We start from the raw sequence: 16021 nt of genomic DNA, 5'->3' as shown, positions 1-16021 counted from the left end.
TGTATGCTGCCCCTCTCTGTACACTCGGGGCGGCTCACAGCATACAATGAAACAATTCATAACAAATCTAATAAATTTTAAAAACTTTAAAAAACCCCATTATTAAAACAGACATACACACAAACATACCATACACAAATTGTATAGGCCCGGGGGAGATGTGTGCCTCAATTCCCCCATGCCCTCTGCCAGTGAAATCTCAGTCCCTCCCTCCAACCCGGGCTCTGTTTCCACTGGCAGAGGGCTGTAGGAGGTCACACCCAAAAATGGAGCCTGGGAGGGCGGCATGCGGCTTTCCAAGCTCCGTTTTCGCTGGCAGAGGCACCGTGGGCCACTCCTTTGCTGTTTCCAGGATGGCCCCATGGCCCAGATCTAAACATCATGCGGGCTGGATCCGCCCCACAGGTCTTGAGTTGGACACCCCTACACTAGAATATAAACTGACAGCAAGCAGCACTATTTATTAGCACTGATGGTTATTTAGTTTGGGTAATGAAATGTCTCAAGAAAGCTCAGAGACCACCAAGGGCCCTCAAACTTGGATAACAATATCAATTTTCCCTGGAAGAAAGAATAAGTCGCTAAACAAATGGGTCATTAAAGAAGTAACCCAAACCATTAGTGTCATCTTTTTAAAGTATCATCTATGGTGGTTTAAGAACTTTGGAATGGGTTAAACCAGGGGTGTCGTGTGTCATAATGGTGGCACACAAGCCAGATGCATGATGTAGAGGCCAAGCCCACCGCAGCTCCGCGAAGGGGAAAACACTGTGATATGCCATGTGACGGCAACATGACACCATGTGTTTGACATCCTTGGGCTAAACTAAATGCATTTATCAAACATAAAACGTACCATATTTTTCGGAGTATAAGATACACCGTTTTCCTCCCTAAAAGAAGCTGATAATTTGTGTGTGTCTTATACTCTAAAGAACCGTTGTACCTACCTGAACGGTCTTCTCGATGCCCTGGAAGGAGAGTCCAGCATGGGTTTAGCTCAAGTCTTATTGGTAGGACTGAGTTTCAATATTAACATAAATACATAATAATTAGGTACCGCCCCCTTGCTGCCCCAAGCATCCAGTTTTAAAAAACGAAAAGAATGGTAAGAATGATCAAACTTTATTCAAAAACCACAATTATAACAAGAACTAAAAAACTCCCATGGTTCCCAGGGAGGGTTTGGACTCTCCTTCCAGGGCATCGAGAAGACTGTTCAGGTAGGTACAACGGTTCTTCTCCCATGCCTCCTGGAAGGAGAGTCCAGCATGGGATATACCCAAGTTCAATGTTCCAGGGAGGGAGATTGGTGAACCATGGGCTGCACCTCCCCGCACACTTTCTGCAGCACACGTCTGCCAAAGGCCGCTTCTGCCGAAGCGAAGACATCTAACTTGTAATGGCGAACAAAAGTTGTGGGTGAGCTCCACGCCGCGGCTCTGCAGATATCCTCGAGGGGTGCTTGCGTCGTCCAAGCTGCCGAGGAAGCCGCACTCCTTGTTGAATGAGCCTGTATGCCACACGGCGGAGTATTTGAACTCGCCTTGTATGCCTCGACTATGCAGAGTCTTACCCACTGGCTAATGGTATTTGAAGAGACCTTAAGACCCAGTCTACTAGAGGCAAATGACACAAATAAGGCCTCAGATTTGCGTATAGTGTTGGTACGCCTGATGTAAAGCTTCAACGCTCTGCGTACATCAACCTTGTGCCACTTAAGTTCTAACGGGTGAGTACCACGGGTACAGAAACTTGGAAGCACTAACTCCAGGGCTCTGTGAAAACGTGTGTTGACTTTCGGAATAAAGGTGGGGTCCAGACGTAAACAAACTCTGTCAGGGTGAAACTGACACAAATCTGATCTCACCGATAACGCGGATAGTTCCGACACACGCCGTGCTGAAGTAACGGCAACCAAAAAGGCTGTCTTAAGGGAAAGGTAACGTAATGAGACTGTCCTTAACGGTTCAAACGGTGGGCCCGTAAGGGCCTGAAGGACCAAAGTCAAGTCCCATGTGGGGAAACGTCGAACCGGAGGAGGGTGTGTGTTCGCAGCCCCTCTGAGAAAATCTTTAATCCAAGGGTGATAAGATAAAGATCCCCCATCGTCCCGTTTAATAATCGTGGCAAGCGCCGCCACCTGGTGTTTCAATGTGTTAGGCGCCAGACCTTTCTCCAAACCGTGCTGCAGAAATTCTAAAACAAGGAGAACTGAGGAGTCCTGTGGCCTTAAGTTCCTGCCGGTACAGAAGGATTGAAAGGCAGCCCATGTCGCCTGATAAATCCGAACAGTGGAAGGGCGTCGAGCCGCTTGAATGGTTGTTATAACATTCTCGGGAAGGTGACAGCTCCTCAACCTGTCCCCTTCAAGTGCCACGCGGTTAGGTGGAACCATTGGGGGTCCGGATGGTACACAAATCCCTGGCTGAGGGAGATTTGGTCGTCCGGGATCCTCCACGGTGGGGAGATGGACAGGTCCCTGAGATCTGCAAACCAAGGTCTCCGAGGCCAATGAGGCGCTAGCAGGATCACCTCTGCCCTCTCCATTAGGATCTTCCTTATCACTTTTGGAATAAGTGGGATCGGAGGAAAGGCATACAGTAAGGTCTTTGGCCACTGGAGGTGTAGGGCATTGACCCCTTCGGCTCCCGGGGATGGAAACCGGGAGTAAAACCTCGGGAGCTGGGCGTTTTGGGGTGTGGCGAACGGATCCACTACCGGATACCCGAACCGACGCGCGACCTCCTGAAACAGAAGCGGATCGAGACTCCACTCCGTTGGATCTAGCTCCTGGCGGCTGAGCCAATCCGCCTGCTTGTTGTCCTCTCCCGCAATGTGTTCTGCCTGTAGAGAGGAGAGATGAGCCTCCGCCCAGTCGAAAAGCAGAACCATCTCTTCCATCAGTCTGAGAGACCGCGTCCCCCCCTGGTGATTTAAATGCGCCCTGGTCGCCACATTGTCCGTGCGTACGAGGACGTGATGTCCCTCCAGTAAAGTGGAAAAGGTCAGCAATGCCAAGCGGACCGCCCGCAACTCCAGAAAATTGATGTTGATTGGGTGGAGTTCCTGGGGGCTCCAGGACCCCTGAGCCACCTGGGCGTTGACATGGGCGCCCCACCCCAGCAGACTGGCATCCGTGGTGAGGATGGTATGACGGAATTGGCCGAAGGGGGTGCCCTGCCGTAGTGCCGGGGATCTCCACCATCCCAGGGAAAAACGTAGTTCGCGTCCCACGGAGGTTAGGCGGTGTGTATGGCTTAGTTGTCGGCGCTGAAATGGAAGTAAAGTCCATTGAAGTAGTCGGTAATGGTAACGGGCCCAAGGGACAATGTCCACGCATGATACTAGGGTTCCCAGTACCTTGGACAGAAAAGACAATGGAACCCGCCGGTCCCGTTGAAGGCTGCTTACCAGAGAGCAGATGTTGAGCTGCCGCTCGGGAGAGAGAAACACCTTCTGGGAGACCGTGTCTATCACTGCACCCAGGTGAATGAGCCTGGTCGCAGGAGTCAAATGGCTGTTTGATATATTGATGGTAAAGCCGTGACGTTGTAGAACAGACATTGTGGTCTGCAAATCTTTGTGCGCCGTCCTGCGGTCTGGAGACAGAAGTAAAATGTCGTCCAAATATGCTATTATTCGAATTGGTTGGGACCGTAGACCCGCCAGCAGCGCATCCAATATTTTGGTAAAGGTGCGCGGGGCCGATGACAGGCCAAAGGGCATCGCCTTGTATTGGTAATGGACGTTGTGAAGGCAAAACCTGAGAAACTTGCGATGGGCTGGATGTATGGGGACATGCAGGTAGGCCTCCTTCAAGTCGACAGAAGTAAGGAGGTCCCCTGCTCGAACGAAGGCCAGGATGGAGCGGAGGGAGCTCATCTTGAACCGTCGGTAAAGAACATATTGGTTCAAACGCTTGAGGTTCAAGATGAGTCTGCAACCCCCGGACGCCTTGGGTACGAGGAACACCGTTGAGTAGAATCCCGTACCCTTGACATTGTCCTGAACAGGCTCGATCGCTTGGATCTGCAAGAGGTGTAGAATCTCTTGATCCAAGAGAGCCCTCCTTGCGGGATCCCTGGGCCCGGGGCAAGATACAAAACGATCCGGAGGACTGTGTAGAAGTTCGATGCGTAGGCCCTGGGATATGGTTGCCAATACCCAGGGGTCTGAAGTAGTGACCTGCCATTGCTCACTGAACCTCTGCAACTTGCCCCCCAAGGGAAGGTCGTCCAGCCAGTCACTTGGAACGCCGGGCGTTCCGTTGTTGGTATCCACGGAAAGGACGTCTTGTCTGGGAGAAACCTCTACCCCGATCCTGGGAGTAAGATCTCTCATTCCTATATGGTGTTGTGAAGCCACCTTGTGAATAGGGCCTGGCCGGTTGAGAAGAGGCCGACCAGGAGTCCCACCGGAAGGACTGTCGACGGGAGTACGGACCAGTTCTACGGTCCTGACGGCGGAAAGACCTTGGAAGGACCTTCCGTTTATCCTTATCCTCCACCAGGACAGGATCAAGAGACTCCCCGAACAACTTTGTGCCTTCAAAGGGAGCCGAAGCCAATGTCCACTTTGATTTGGCATCCACTTGCCAGTTTCTTAGCCAAAGTAAACGCCTTGACGAAATGGTCGATGCCATGGCCCTTGAAGCAAACTTAGCTGCATGCAGCGTGGCGTCAGTGGTGAATTCCGCCGTCGCTAGGAGCTTGTTTAAATCCTGCCGCAAGCGGGTCTCGTCGGGGCCCAATCTCGCCTGGACCTCCTGGATCCACATGATGGATGCCCGAGTGAAGAACGAGGCAGTGGATGCTGCCCGAAGAGCCCATGCGGCCATCTGATGGGTCTTCTTGAGAAGAGTCTCTGCCCTCCTCTCATCAGGTTTCAAGTTGTCAGCCGTCTCTGATGGTACGACAGCACGGGAGACCAAAGTGGCCACCGGTTTGTCCACAGGGGGAAATTGGAGGAGATTCTCCATGTTGTCATCAAAGGTATAAAACCGGCGTTCTAGGTTTGAAGGCCCCTGTGCCGCCGCTGGATGCTGCCATGGGCGTTTAATGTTCTCAAGAAATATCTCCAGCGCAGGAACGTTGTCTGATTCTCTGGTAGGTTCCTTGCACAATGCCGCGGAGGTGCGTGGCCCATCTCCAGGATCCACCAGATTTGCTGATCCCGGCACATCCAAGGCCTGTTTTGCCTTGTGTAACAAAACCCTAAACAATGAGGGTTTAAATAGGCCGGCCACTGCTGGCTGTTCGGGGAAGGCGAACTCATCATCCGACAAGCCATTCCCCTGGTCACCGTCCTCCTCGAAGATGGAGTGGTCAATTGACATAGAATCCAACCCAGTAGGGGGCGGTGGAGCTGACCAGACATCTCTGGGTTGGGTAGATTGAGAAGTAAAGGCCTGGGCACGTTGGGTTGCCGCTGCTATGCCTTGTGTATACGCATTAGTGACAATGTCTTGTAAAGTAGGTGCAAAGGCCTGCCAGGCGTCTGTGTGGTCTCTAAGACCCGCCGCTGTTGGTGTGAAGGTAGATGAAGGAGCATAGGGCGTTTGCAGCCCAACCTGAGGCAGTGCCTGGCTGTTAGATGATAAAGGCCGATCGGGCCTGGCTGTGTGTGTAGGCACTGGAGGAGGAATCTGTGGAGTCTGTCTGTCAGGGGACCAGTCTCTTTCTGTAGCGGTGCCTTGGAGCCCCACTGAGCCCAGAGGTGAAAGAGCAGATGGAGGGAGAGGTTGAAAAGGGCCTATAGCCAATCCTCCTACGATGGGGGGGGACAAGGCCGCCTCCAAACGCTGCTCCAGGGCTTTAATTTTCCTCTCAGCCTCACGAAGAGAGGAACCAGACTGGGAGGATTTACTTTTAGGCTTGCTTGGAGCCTTGTCCTTCCCTTTTGCAGGTGTCTGGACTGCCTGGGCCTGCTCCTCCCTGATGACCACTTGATCTGCCATATTTATTTAATTATATAGGGGCAGCGTACTCACGAATCCACAAATGAAACTCTCACACAGCCGCAGGTGTTTAAGCAAAGCTCTCACTCGCAAGTGAGACATGCAGGCAAACTGACAGCTAAGGTGTTTTTTAATTGGCTGTCAGCGCCCCACGTGACACCATCGGCTGTCACTAGGCAGAACTGCAGGCCTCCGAAGTTGGCCAGCTGCCCGGTTCGCGCCTTTTTGAAACGGCGATAGAAGCCGTTCGCGCCCTCAGCTTTATTTAAACAACATGGCGGGCGCGATGAATCGCCTCAGAGAGCGAGCGCCCGCCATTGAAAAGCCGAAATTGAAACCGCCAGCCGCTTCCCCGCCAGACGCCTCGGTGGTCGCGAAAACGCTGTCTTCGGCTCGCCCTTTGCAAGCGGCAATCAGCTGTTTGGCGGCTTGGAATGGCCGCCGCGGCTGCGGTAATAGCGATTATTTCCTCGCCGCCCCCGACGATGGGAAGGGACGGACCCCTCCCATCTGGGGTGAATTGGGCTAAGTCTGACCGTTGGGGTCAAGAATAAGCGCCCAGTAGCTCCTCGCTGGGCAGTACCCACGGAGAGAAGAGGCCCCAAAAGGAGGAAAGGTGGGGGTGGTGCCCGCGGAGGGCAGAGACCCCTAGTTGAACCGCAAACCTGCAAAAACGACAAAGGGAAAAAAATTACAAAGTTCAACACATTATTTATTAATATTTAAACATACTCAACCTAGAGGGAGAAATAAAACTCATGTCCTTAACCTCGACTGAGTTTTTAAAAACTGGATGCTTGGGGCAGCAAGGGGGCGGTACCTAATTATTATGTATTTATGTTAATATTGAAACTCAGTCCTACCAATAAGACTTGAGCTAAACCCATGCTGGACTCTCCTTCCAGGAGGCATGGGAGAATATAGTTTTTTCTATCCCAGCCCTAACTAGCTGCTAACGACCTTCCCAGCTCTTACCAGCTTGCAAGCTCTTTCATTGTTTCTCTCTGTGAAGAATGTTTTCCAAGTCTTAAGTCTGTAGGCTTTTTTCAATGCTCTAACTTGCTTCGAATAAGTTTCTTTCCAGCCCTAACCAGGGGCTAACAATGTTCCCAGCTCTTCCCAGCTTACAAGTTCTTTCATTGCTACTCTCTGCAAAGAATATTTTCCAACCCCTAAGTCTTTGCAGGGGTTTCCCCCCCACATTGGTCTAACTTGCTCCAAATGTTTCTTTCTAACTCTAACCAGGTACTAATAATGTTCCCAGCTTTTACCAGCTTGCAAACTCTTTCATTGTTACTCTCTGCGAAGAATGTTTTCCAAGCCCTAAGTCTCTGCAGGGTTTTTTCCCATTGCTCTACTAGCTCCAAATGTTTCTTTCCAGGTGGCTAATGTTGTTCCCAGCTTTTACTGGCTTGCAAGCTCTTTCATTGTTATTCTCTCTGAATAAAGTTTTTTTAAAGCCCTAACCAGGGGATAAAATAATGTGCTGAAGCTGACCAGACTAAGGACGTTAGCCAGATGAATACCTGGTAAGCAAATTCTTTTCCCCATTTTGCTCCCCAAAAACTAAGGTGCGCCTTATACTCCAGTGCGTTTATACTCCAAAAATATGGTATGTTATATATGGTACAACGTTCCTTAAAAATCCAATTTCATTTTTAGCATGTTGATATACCACTCCTTAAATTAAAGAAACAACTCTTCATGTCCATGGAAAAGCAGAAAAAATATCTACAGGTATCTCAAAAAGCTAGTTTTGCTTTTAGGAAGATCACGAACTTTTTAAATTTTGCCACGATCGGTGATATTTTAACAACTCTTCCCAATTGAATATGGTAGCTAATTGGTCCAATATCTCTTCTGACTAATGACATAACAGACAAGACAGGCATTCCAAATGGAAATAACCGCACAGGAAACTTACAAAAATCCAGACTGTTTAGCCATTAGATATGTTTAACCATCTACTCTGATTATCAGCAGCTTATTTTTTTTTCTTCTTATCTTCTTATCAAGTGGAGTCATCAGGGATTGAAACAGTGACCTTCATTCTAAACATGTGGTCAACCACTGAGTCATCACATAATAGGAAGTTGTGGATGCAATACTTGCACTGCTACTTGCCTAGACAAAAACGAGGCAGGCCATCATTGTAAAAAGGGGGGAAAGTTGTTGTTTGCTTATAGGAATCTAACTTGCAAAATATGTTACTGATGAAAGATGGCTTGCTTACCTTAGGAGAAGCAGGAAGTATTATAGACTACCATGTTTCCACAGTGATCTTAAATAGGAATAGCACTTAGACTTATATATTGCTTCATAGTGCTTTTACAGCACTCTATAAACAGTTTACAGAGTCAGCATATTTCTCCCAATATGGTTCCTCATTTTACAAATCTAGAAGGATGGAAGGCTGAGTCAACCTTCAGCCAGTAAGTCTCAAACTGCTGGCAGCCTGCAGAAGTAGCCTGCAGTACTGCGTTCTAACCACTGCATCACCACAGCTCTAAACCCAGGTCAAATTACGTGGTTGGAAGATGACTTGTTTTGGTTCCCTGGGGATAGCAAAAGAGGTTAATGTTGGAAAAGGGTTAACCAATCTTGCTTGCTTATTTATTTATTTGCAAAAATAAATTGGCCACCCGTCTTATCACAGAATAAATCTGGGCGGCTCATAAAAAAAAGATAACACTGTACAAAACCTAGATCAGTGACGGTGAAAGAGCGTGGGCGTGCACTGTTGCGCATGTGCGAGTGCACACACCCATAATTCAATGACTGGGGAGGGGGAAAATAGCTTCCCCCATCCCCCAGAGGCCCTCTGGAGGCCGGAAATGGCCTGTTTCCCAACTTCTGGTGGGCCCAGTAGGCTCGTGTTTCGCCTTCCCCAAGTTCCAAAGGCTTCCCTGGAGCTGGGGAAGGGTAAAAACATCCCCCCCATTCTCCCTCCACCCCACCAGTCTCTCTCTAGAAGCCAAAAGCGCCCTCCCAGAGCCTCTGTGTGAGTCAAAAATTAGCTGAGCTAGGGCAACAGCTCACATGCCAGCAGATATAACCCTGCGTGGCACCCATGCCATAGGTTCACCATCACTGACCTAGATAATATACATTAAATACTACCCAATTGCTGATCTCAATTACTGAGCCATAACTAAAAATATGGGGAGGAAGGGAATAGGATGAGCAGGAAGGGAGTTTGGATCTGTTATCAATCTATCAACCATCTCCAATGTGAAACTCCTCTACTGGAATTTCAAGCCAACTGGACTAGTCAAGTCTGTACGCTCCTGCTTAATCTTTCTTTCCCACAGTTCCTGTGTGATTAGTTCAAAGCAATATAACACAATATTTTGTAAAAAGGGGGTGGGTGGGTCAAAATCAAAACATGTACCAAAGCATCTGGGGACACAGTTCCTTAAAGCATCTACAACTTTACCCTAGGATAAGATAGCTCTCCTTTATAATTCCATCACAATTCCAGATAAAGATGCCTTTTGTTTAAAGGGGTATCGAACTAGTATGGACATCAGGGGGGAGTTGATTCGATAGAGCCGGGGCGGCAACAGAGAAGGCCCTCCCCCGCAGTCCCGCCAGCCTGCATTGCTTGGCTGATGGGACCTGGAGGAGGCCAACTTTGTGTTATGTATACCTCTGGGAGGTACGTGGCAAGAGACGGTCCCGTAAATAATCTGGTCCTGAGCCATGTAGCGCTTTATAGATAATAACCAACACCTTGAATTGTGCCCGGTGACTAATAGGAAGCCAGTGCAGCTCACGGAGTGTAGGTGTTATATGGGTGTACCGAAAGACACACATGACACTTCGCACGGCTGCATTCTGGATTATTTGCAATCTCTGAACACTCTTCAAGGGAAGCATCATGGCATCGGACCAGAATATCTCCGGGATTGCCTTCTGCCGCAAGAATTCCAGCGACTGGTTAGGTCCCACAGAGTTGGCCTTCTCCGGGTCCCGTCGACTAAGCAATGTTGTTTGGCGGGACCCAGGAAAGGAGCCTTCTCTGTGGTGGCCCCGACCCTCTGGAACCAGCTCCCCCCAGATATCAGAGTTGCCCCCACCCTCTTTGCCTTTCGCAAACTCCTTAAGACCCACCTCTGTCGTCAGGCATGGGGGAATTGAAATTTCTCTTCCCCCTAGGCTTACAGAATTTATACATGGTATGCTTGTATGTATGAGTGGTTTTTTAAATTGGGGTTTTTTAGATTGTTTTTAATATTAGATTTGTTTACATTGTCTTTTTATATTGTTGTTAGCCGCTCCGAGTCTTTGTAGAGGGGCGGCATATAAATCTAATAAATAATAATAATAATAATAATAATAATAATAATCATCATCATCATCATCATCATCATCATCATCATGTAGAGCGCATTGCAATAATCAAGACAGGAGGTGATAAGGGCCTGAGCGACTGTGCGCAGAGCCTCCTGGTCCAAGTAGGGTTGCAACTGGTGCACCAGGCAAACCTGGGCAAAGGTCCCCCTGGCCACAGTAATAATTTACTGTGTAAAAATACTTATTTTTAAGGCTTAACTCTCTTTCCAAACAATTTCGCAGCATGTCCAAACCTCTGGTTATTATAAGAGGAGGAAGTGAATTTTCTATCACTGTTCTACACATTTTCCCTACAAACAATTATGTCATCTCCTTTATATAACCCCCACCCAAAGCAAATGTTTAGCTTTTCAAAGTGAAGTATCCCATTCCCTTGATCATTTTGTGACCTTAAATTAAAGAGGTTGAAGTCACAAACAGTGGAAAATATTACTTATCTTGTAAAGTGTTTGTAGATTTATACTCCTCTTTGCTAACATTCTTTGGGTAGAGAGAGAATCGAAAACATCTATTTAATGCAACATCTGCTAAATATAAATTTTTCCTTGCAGCTATCAAGTAACGTCACAGTATAACTCCCCCTGAAGTTTTGAGCCAGATCCTTTCTATAGGGAAACAATCTCATGCTCATCATCAAAGATTGTATACAAATGTTTTCCTGTTTATAGAAATGGGGAAAACAAGGGGGAGAAATAAATGAATTAATCTGAAGGTTAATCAGGGCTGCCCAGCCCTTAAGTAGACTAAGCAATTAATATCAGATTCTGATGTAACATTATTGGATTATGCTTAGCCACTACTATAACATCCATATTTGGGACACAACAACAGAAAGCCTCGCTAGTGTATATGATCAAAGAGGGTGGACAATTAAAAAAAAAATCAAGATCATAATCAAGCAACAAGCAAAAGAACACTCTTCTCATATTCTCCAGCGACTGGCATCAGAAGTCCAACTGTTTCTTTTAGAAAATATATAACATGTTATAAGGCATAATACTGTGTTTCCCTGAAAATAAAGACCCTGTCTTACATTTTTTTGAACTCTGAAATAAGTGCTTGGTCTTATTGCCATGCACTCAAAAGCCCAATTGGGCTTATTATCAGGGGGTGTCTTATTTTTGGGAAAACATGGTGTATACATATTGTTAGGATTCTGTCCATAACTGTTGAGTTGTCAATATATTGGCTGCAGGTGTTGCAGACTGGCACAAGAGGGAGCTAGAGTTTATAGCTTATTTCTCTGAGTTACCCTCTCTGTTTCTCTTTTTCTAAGCTAGTCACTGTTAATTTATTTATTTATTAATTGGACTTATATGCCACCCCTCTCTGTGGACTAGCTTACACACACACACACACACACACACACACACACACACACACACTGTATGTTTTTTTTCCTGTCAATTTTTAAATATATTTATTTATTAGATTTGTATGCCGCCCCTCTCCGTGTGTGTCTGTGTGTGGGAAGGACTTGATTGGAGGACAAAAATGCCAAATGCAGTCCAAACATCTGGCTGACTATGTGACCAACCACGATAACAACAATAATAACAATTGTTGATAAGGAAGACAAAAGAGTATGGATTGTGGATGTGGGAGTACTTGGAGACAGCGGAATAAAACAACAAAATATACTGCTCAAAAAAATAAAGGGAACACTTATTCAACACAATAGAACTCCAAGTAAATCAAACTTCTGTGAAATCAAACTGTCTACTTAGGAAACAACACTGATTGACAATCAATTTCATTTTGTTGTCAGCACATTAAACTTTGTACAGAACAAAGTATTCAATGAGAATATTTCATTCATTCACATCTAAGATGTGTTATTTGAGTGTTCCCTTTATTTATTTTTTTGAGCAATGAATAAAGAGCCACAAATAGAAAGAAGGCTAAGGTACTACCATAATAATAGCTGCTTTTGGTGCAAACCCAAAATAACTGGAGCACCACTTGAACACTATCGGCATCAACAAATTTACCATCAGTCAATTGCAAATGGCGACTTTACTTGGAACAGCTTCCATTCTGCAACCATATCTGTAACACCATCAAACATCCATATCTACCCATCAAAGGTCCTTGAGAAAGACTCGATAGCTATAAAGTGCCAAATCCAGTTTGAATATCTAATTGACTCTGTGATGAAACCCCAATAATGCAACAGCAAGCTAGTAACATGATCGGTAGATATGGTACAGTGGTACCTCTACCTAAGAACGCCTCTACTTACGAACTTTTCTAGATAAGAACCGGGTGTTCAAGATTTTTTTGCCTCTTCTCAAGAACCATTTTCAACTTACAAACCCAAGCCTCCAAAACTGTAACTGGAAAAGGCGGGGAGAAGCCTTCGTGGGGCCTCTCTAGGAATCTCCTGGGAGGAGACAGGGCCGGTAAAGGCGGGGAGAAGCCTCTGTGGGGCATCTCTAGGAATCTCCTGGGAGGAAACAGGGCCGGAAAAGGTGGGGAGAAGCCTCTGTGGGGCCTCTGTAAGAATCTCCTGGGAGGAAACAGGGCCGGTAAAGACAGGGAGAAGCCTCTGTGGGGCATCTCTAGGAATCTCCTGGGAGGAAACAGGGCCGGTAAAGACAAGGAGAAGCCTCTGTGGGGCATCTCTAGGAATCTCCTGGGAGGAAACAGGGCCGGAAAAGGTGGAGAGAAGCCTCTGTGGAGCCTCTCTAGGAATCTCCTGGGAGGAGACAGGGCCGGAAAAGGCAGGGAGAAGCATCTGTGGGGCCTCTCTAGGAATCTCCTGGGAGGAAACAGGGCCTCCACCCTCCCTGTGGTTTCCCCAATCGCACACATTATTTGTTTTTACAGTGATTCCTATAGGAAAATTGCTTCTTCTTACAAACTTTTATACTTAAGAACCTGGTCACGGAACGAATTAAGTTCGTAAGTAGAGGAACCACTGTATTACGTTTTATAGGGATGTTTCAGGAATTGCAACAAGATCCTATAGCTCGAAGGTCTGGGAGATTCTGAAATGCCATGGAAATGTGAGGGATTGTTAATTCAAGATATAGATACGGAGCCAAATCAACAGAACAACAAACAGATCCGTTTCTTTCCGTGCCAAAAGGAATAGCAAAGCAGAAGGAATGCGGTGCTGGGCGGAAGAGGGGAGGCGAAGAGTAAAGAAGTATTCATTAATGTCTTAAAAACAATCAAAAGTTTGCTCCTCCATCTTCTTTGATGTGATGCAGATAGTTGCAAAGAGGCCAAGGAGCACTTGAACAAATATTGCTAAATACTATTCGGAATGGATAAGACTGAACTACGGAGGAGCTGGGCCCTCAAAGCAGACAATGCAGTAATCCATGATTTCAACAACATTACCAGCTGGGTTCCAGCTAACCACATTGACCAAATAAGGAAAGTGCCTTCATGCCTCGAATCCTTTCCCAGTTAGCTCATTCTACTTCCCTCACCCCCAACACACACACATATACTAACAGTTGGGAAATATAAAAGATAGAGGTCATTCTTCCCCTTCCCCCATACTTTCTAGCTCAGATAAATTTGATTGCCAGGCTACCCAATTCATACTGGGATTTGCTAACGGGTATGTATGTATGTATGTATGTATGTATGTATGTATGTATGTATGTATGTTTGTTTGGATTTCTATGCCACCCTTCTCCGTAGACTCAGGGCGGCTTACAAAAATAGGAATAAAATACAATATACAGCAAAGGGAAATCCAAACATAAAACTAGGACTAACACCCCAGAATTATAGAAACATAGAAGATTGACGGCAGAAAAAAACCTCATGGTCCATCTAGTCTGCCCTTATACTATTTTTTGTATTTTATCTTAGGATGGATATATGTTTATCCCAGGCATGTTTAAATTCAGTTACTGTGGATTTACCAACCACGTCTGCTGAAAGTTTGTTCTATTCTTTCAGTAAAATAATATTTTCTCATGTTGCTTTTGATCTTTCCCCCAACTAACTTCAGATTGTGTCCTCTTATATTTAATTATAAAACCAGACATAATCAAATGAAGGGCTTCTAAGAAGGCAAGCATGCCTAATGTCTCCAGCCTTGGCAACTTTACTACTTGTGGACTTCAATTCCCAGAATTCCTCCATGCTGGCTGAAGAATACTGGGAGTTTTATTTATTTATTGAATTTATATTGTCGCCTGTTCCCCCATGGCCACTCAAGTTGAAGTCCACAAGTTGTAAAGTTGCCAAAATGGAGACCCTTTGCCCAGCCCCAGCCCAAACAGTTAATCCAGGAGAATGTGCATACTTTGAATTTAAAAGATGTAGCAATAAAGTAAAAACAGTAGTACTGTATTCCTTAACAACTCACCTTTGCTGCACCTATTTGCTCTTTCCGAAATTTCTCAAGAGGTGCTATTAAAACATCATCCGCATTCTGGATCTGAAATACCAAATAAATATATCATTATTTCAATGGTAGGTATATTTTGAAATAGTTCAGAAGTTTTTACATTTAAAACACTAATTCCAGAAATGGTCCAATAGTCAAGTTAACCCCAGTAAACCTATCAAATGAAACATTTTCAGGACACCTGCTAAGTACAGAAATCTAGCTAAGAAAAGTTTTATATAAATCTCAATTCCCACTTACTTGGGACACACAAAAGTTCCAATTTAATTATAACCTGAGTAGGATGAAGTATGATTTTATTCTATTCTATTCTACTCTACTCTCATAGATACCTACTGTAGTAGTTAAGGCAGCAACCAGAACTACTGGTATCCAGGTTTGCTATTGCTAAGTTAAGCAATCATATGATAGTGTACTTTACAATTGAATTGCTTAGCAATAACAATCTCAACTCCAATTGTTGTCATAACCTGACGACTATTTGTACGTGCACCCAAGAATTCATTACACAAAGGACAAAAAATGCATATTTATTTTATTTTATTTATTTTATTTATTAGATTTGTATGCCGCCCCTTTCCGTAGAATCGGGGCGGCTCACAACACAATAAAAACAGTTCATGACAAATCTAATAATTTACAATTTAAAATATTTAAAAACCCCATTATTAAACAGACATACATACAAGCATACCATACATAAATTGTATAGGCCCGGGGGAGATATCTCAGTTCCCCCATGCCTGACGACAAAGGTGGGTTTTAAGGAGTTTACGAAAGGCAGGGAGAGTAGGGGCAGTTCTAATCTCTGGGGGGAGCTGGTTCCAGAGAGTCGGGGCCGCCACAGAGAAGGCTCTTCCCCTGGGGCCCGCCAATCGACATTGTTTAGTTGACGGGACCCAGAGAAGGCCCACTCTGTGGGACCTAATCGGTCGCTGGGATTCGTGCGGCAGTAGGCGGTCTCGGAGATATTCTGGTCCGATGCCATGAAGGGCTTTAAAGGTCATAACCAACACTTTGAATTGTGACCGGAAATTGATCGGCAACCAATGCAATTGTATAATATATGCATCATGATGACATTGGCATAAGCACCATATATAATGACACTATACCTATAACAACTTCATTCATTCATTCATTCATTCATTCATTCATTCATCCATCCATCCATCCATCCATCCATCCATCCATCCATCCATCCATCCATTCCATTTGTACTCTACCACAATCCCACAAGACCACATTTAATTTCCAAAGAAGTGGATTTCTTGAATAGAAAACACACATCAACGATTTCTTAAAATACATTCAGTGGCATGACTAAATAA

The 16021-nt window shown here is 45.7% G+C and overlaps 1 protein-coding gene across 2 annotated transcripts in view; it reads right to left on the bottom strand.

The window, feature by feature from the left end:
• ARHGAP42 (Rho GTPase activating protein 42) overlaps positions 1-16021 on the bottom strand; it is a 230329-nt gene that overhangs the window by 119120 nt on the left and 95188 nt on the right. For both annotated transcript variants that reach the window (XM_070749660.1, XM_070749659.1), the window contains exon 4: positions 14649-14720. In XM_070749660.1, the coding sequence (XP_070605761.1) occupies positions 14649-14720 (72 nt within the window). The remainder of the gene's footprint in view (positions 1-14648; positions 14721-16021) is intronic.

Source organism: Erythrolamprus reginae, chromosome 4, assembly GCF_031021105.1.
Source record: "Erythrolamprus reginae isolate rEryReg1 chromosome 4, rEryReg1.hap1, whole genome shotgun sequence".
Taxonomy (NCBI): Eukaryota; Metazoa; Chordata; class Lepidosauria; order Squamata; family Dipsadidae; genus Erythrolamprus; species Erythrolamprus reginae.
This window is presented reverse-complemented; position numbering and strand designations above follow the sequence as displayed.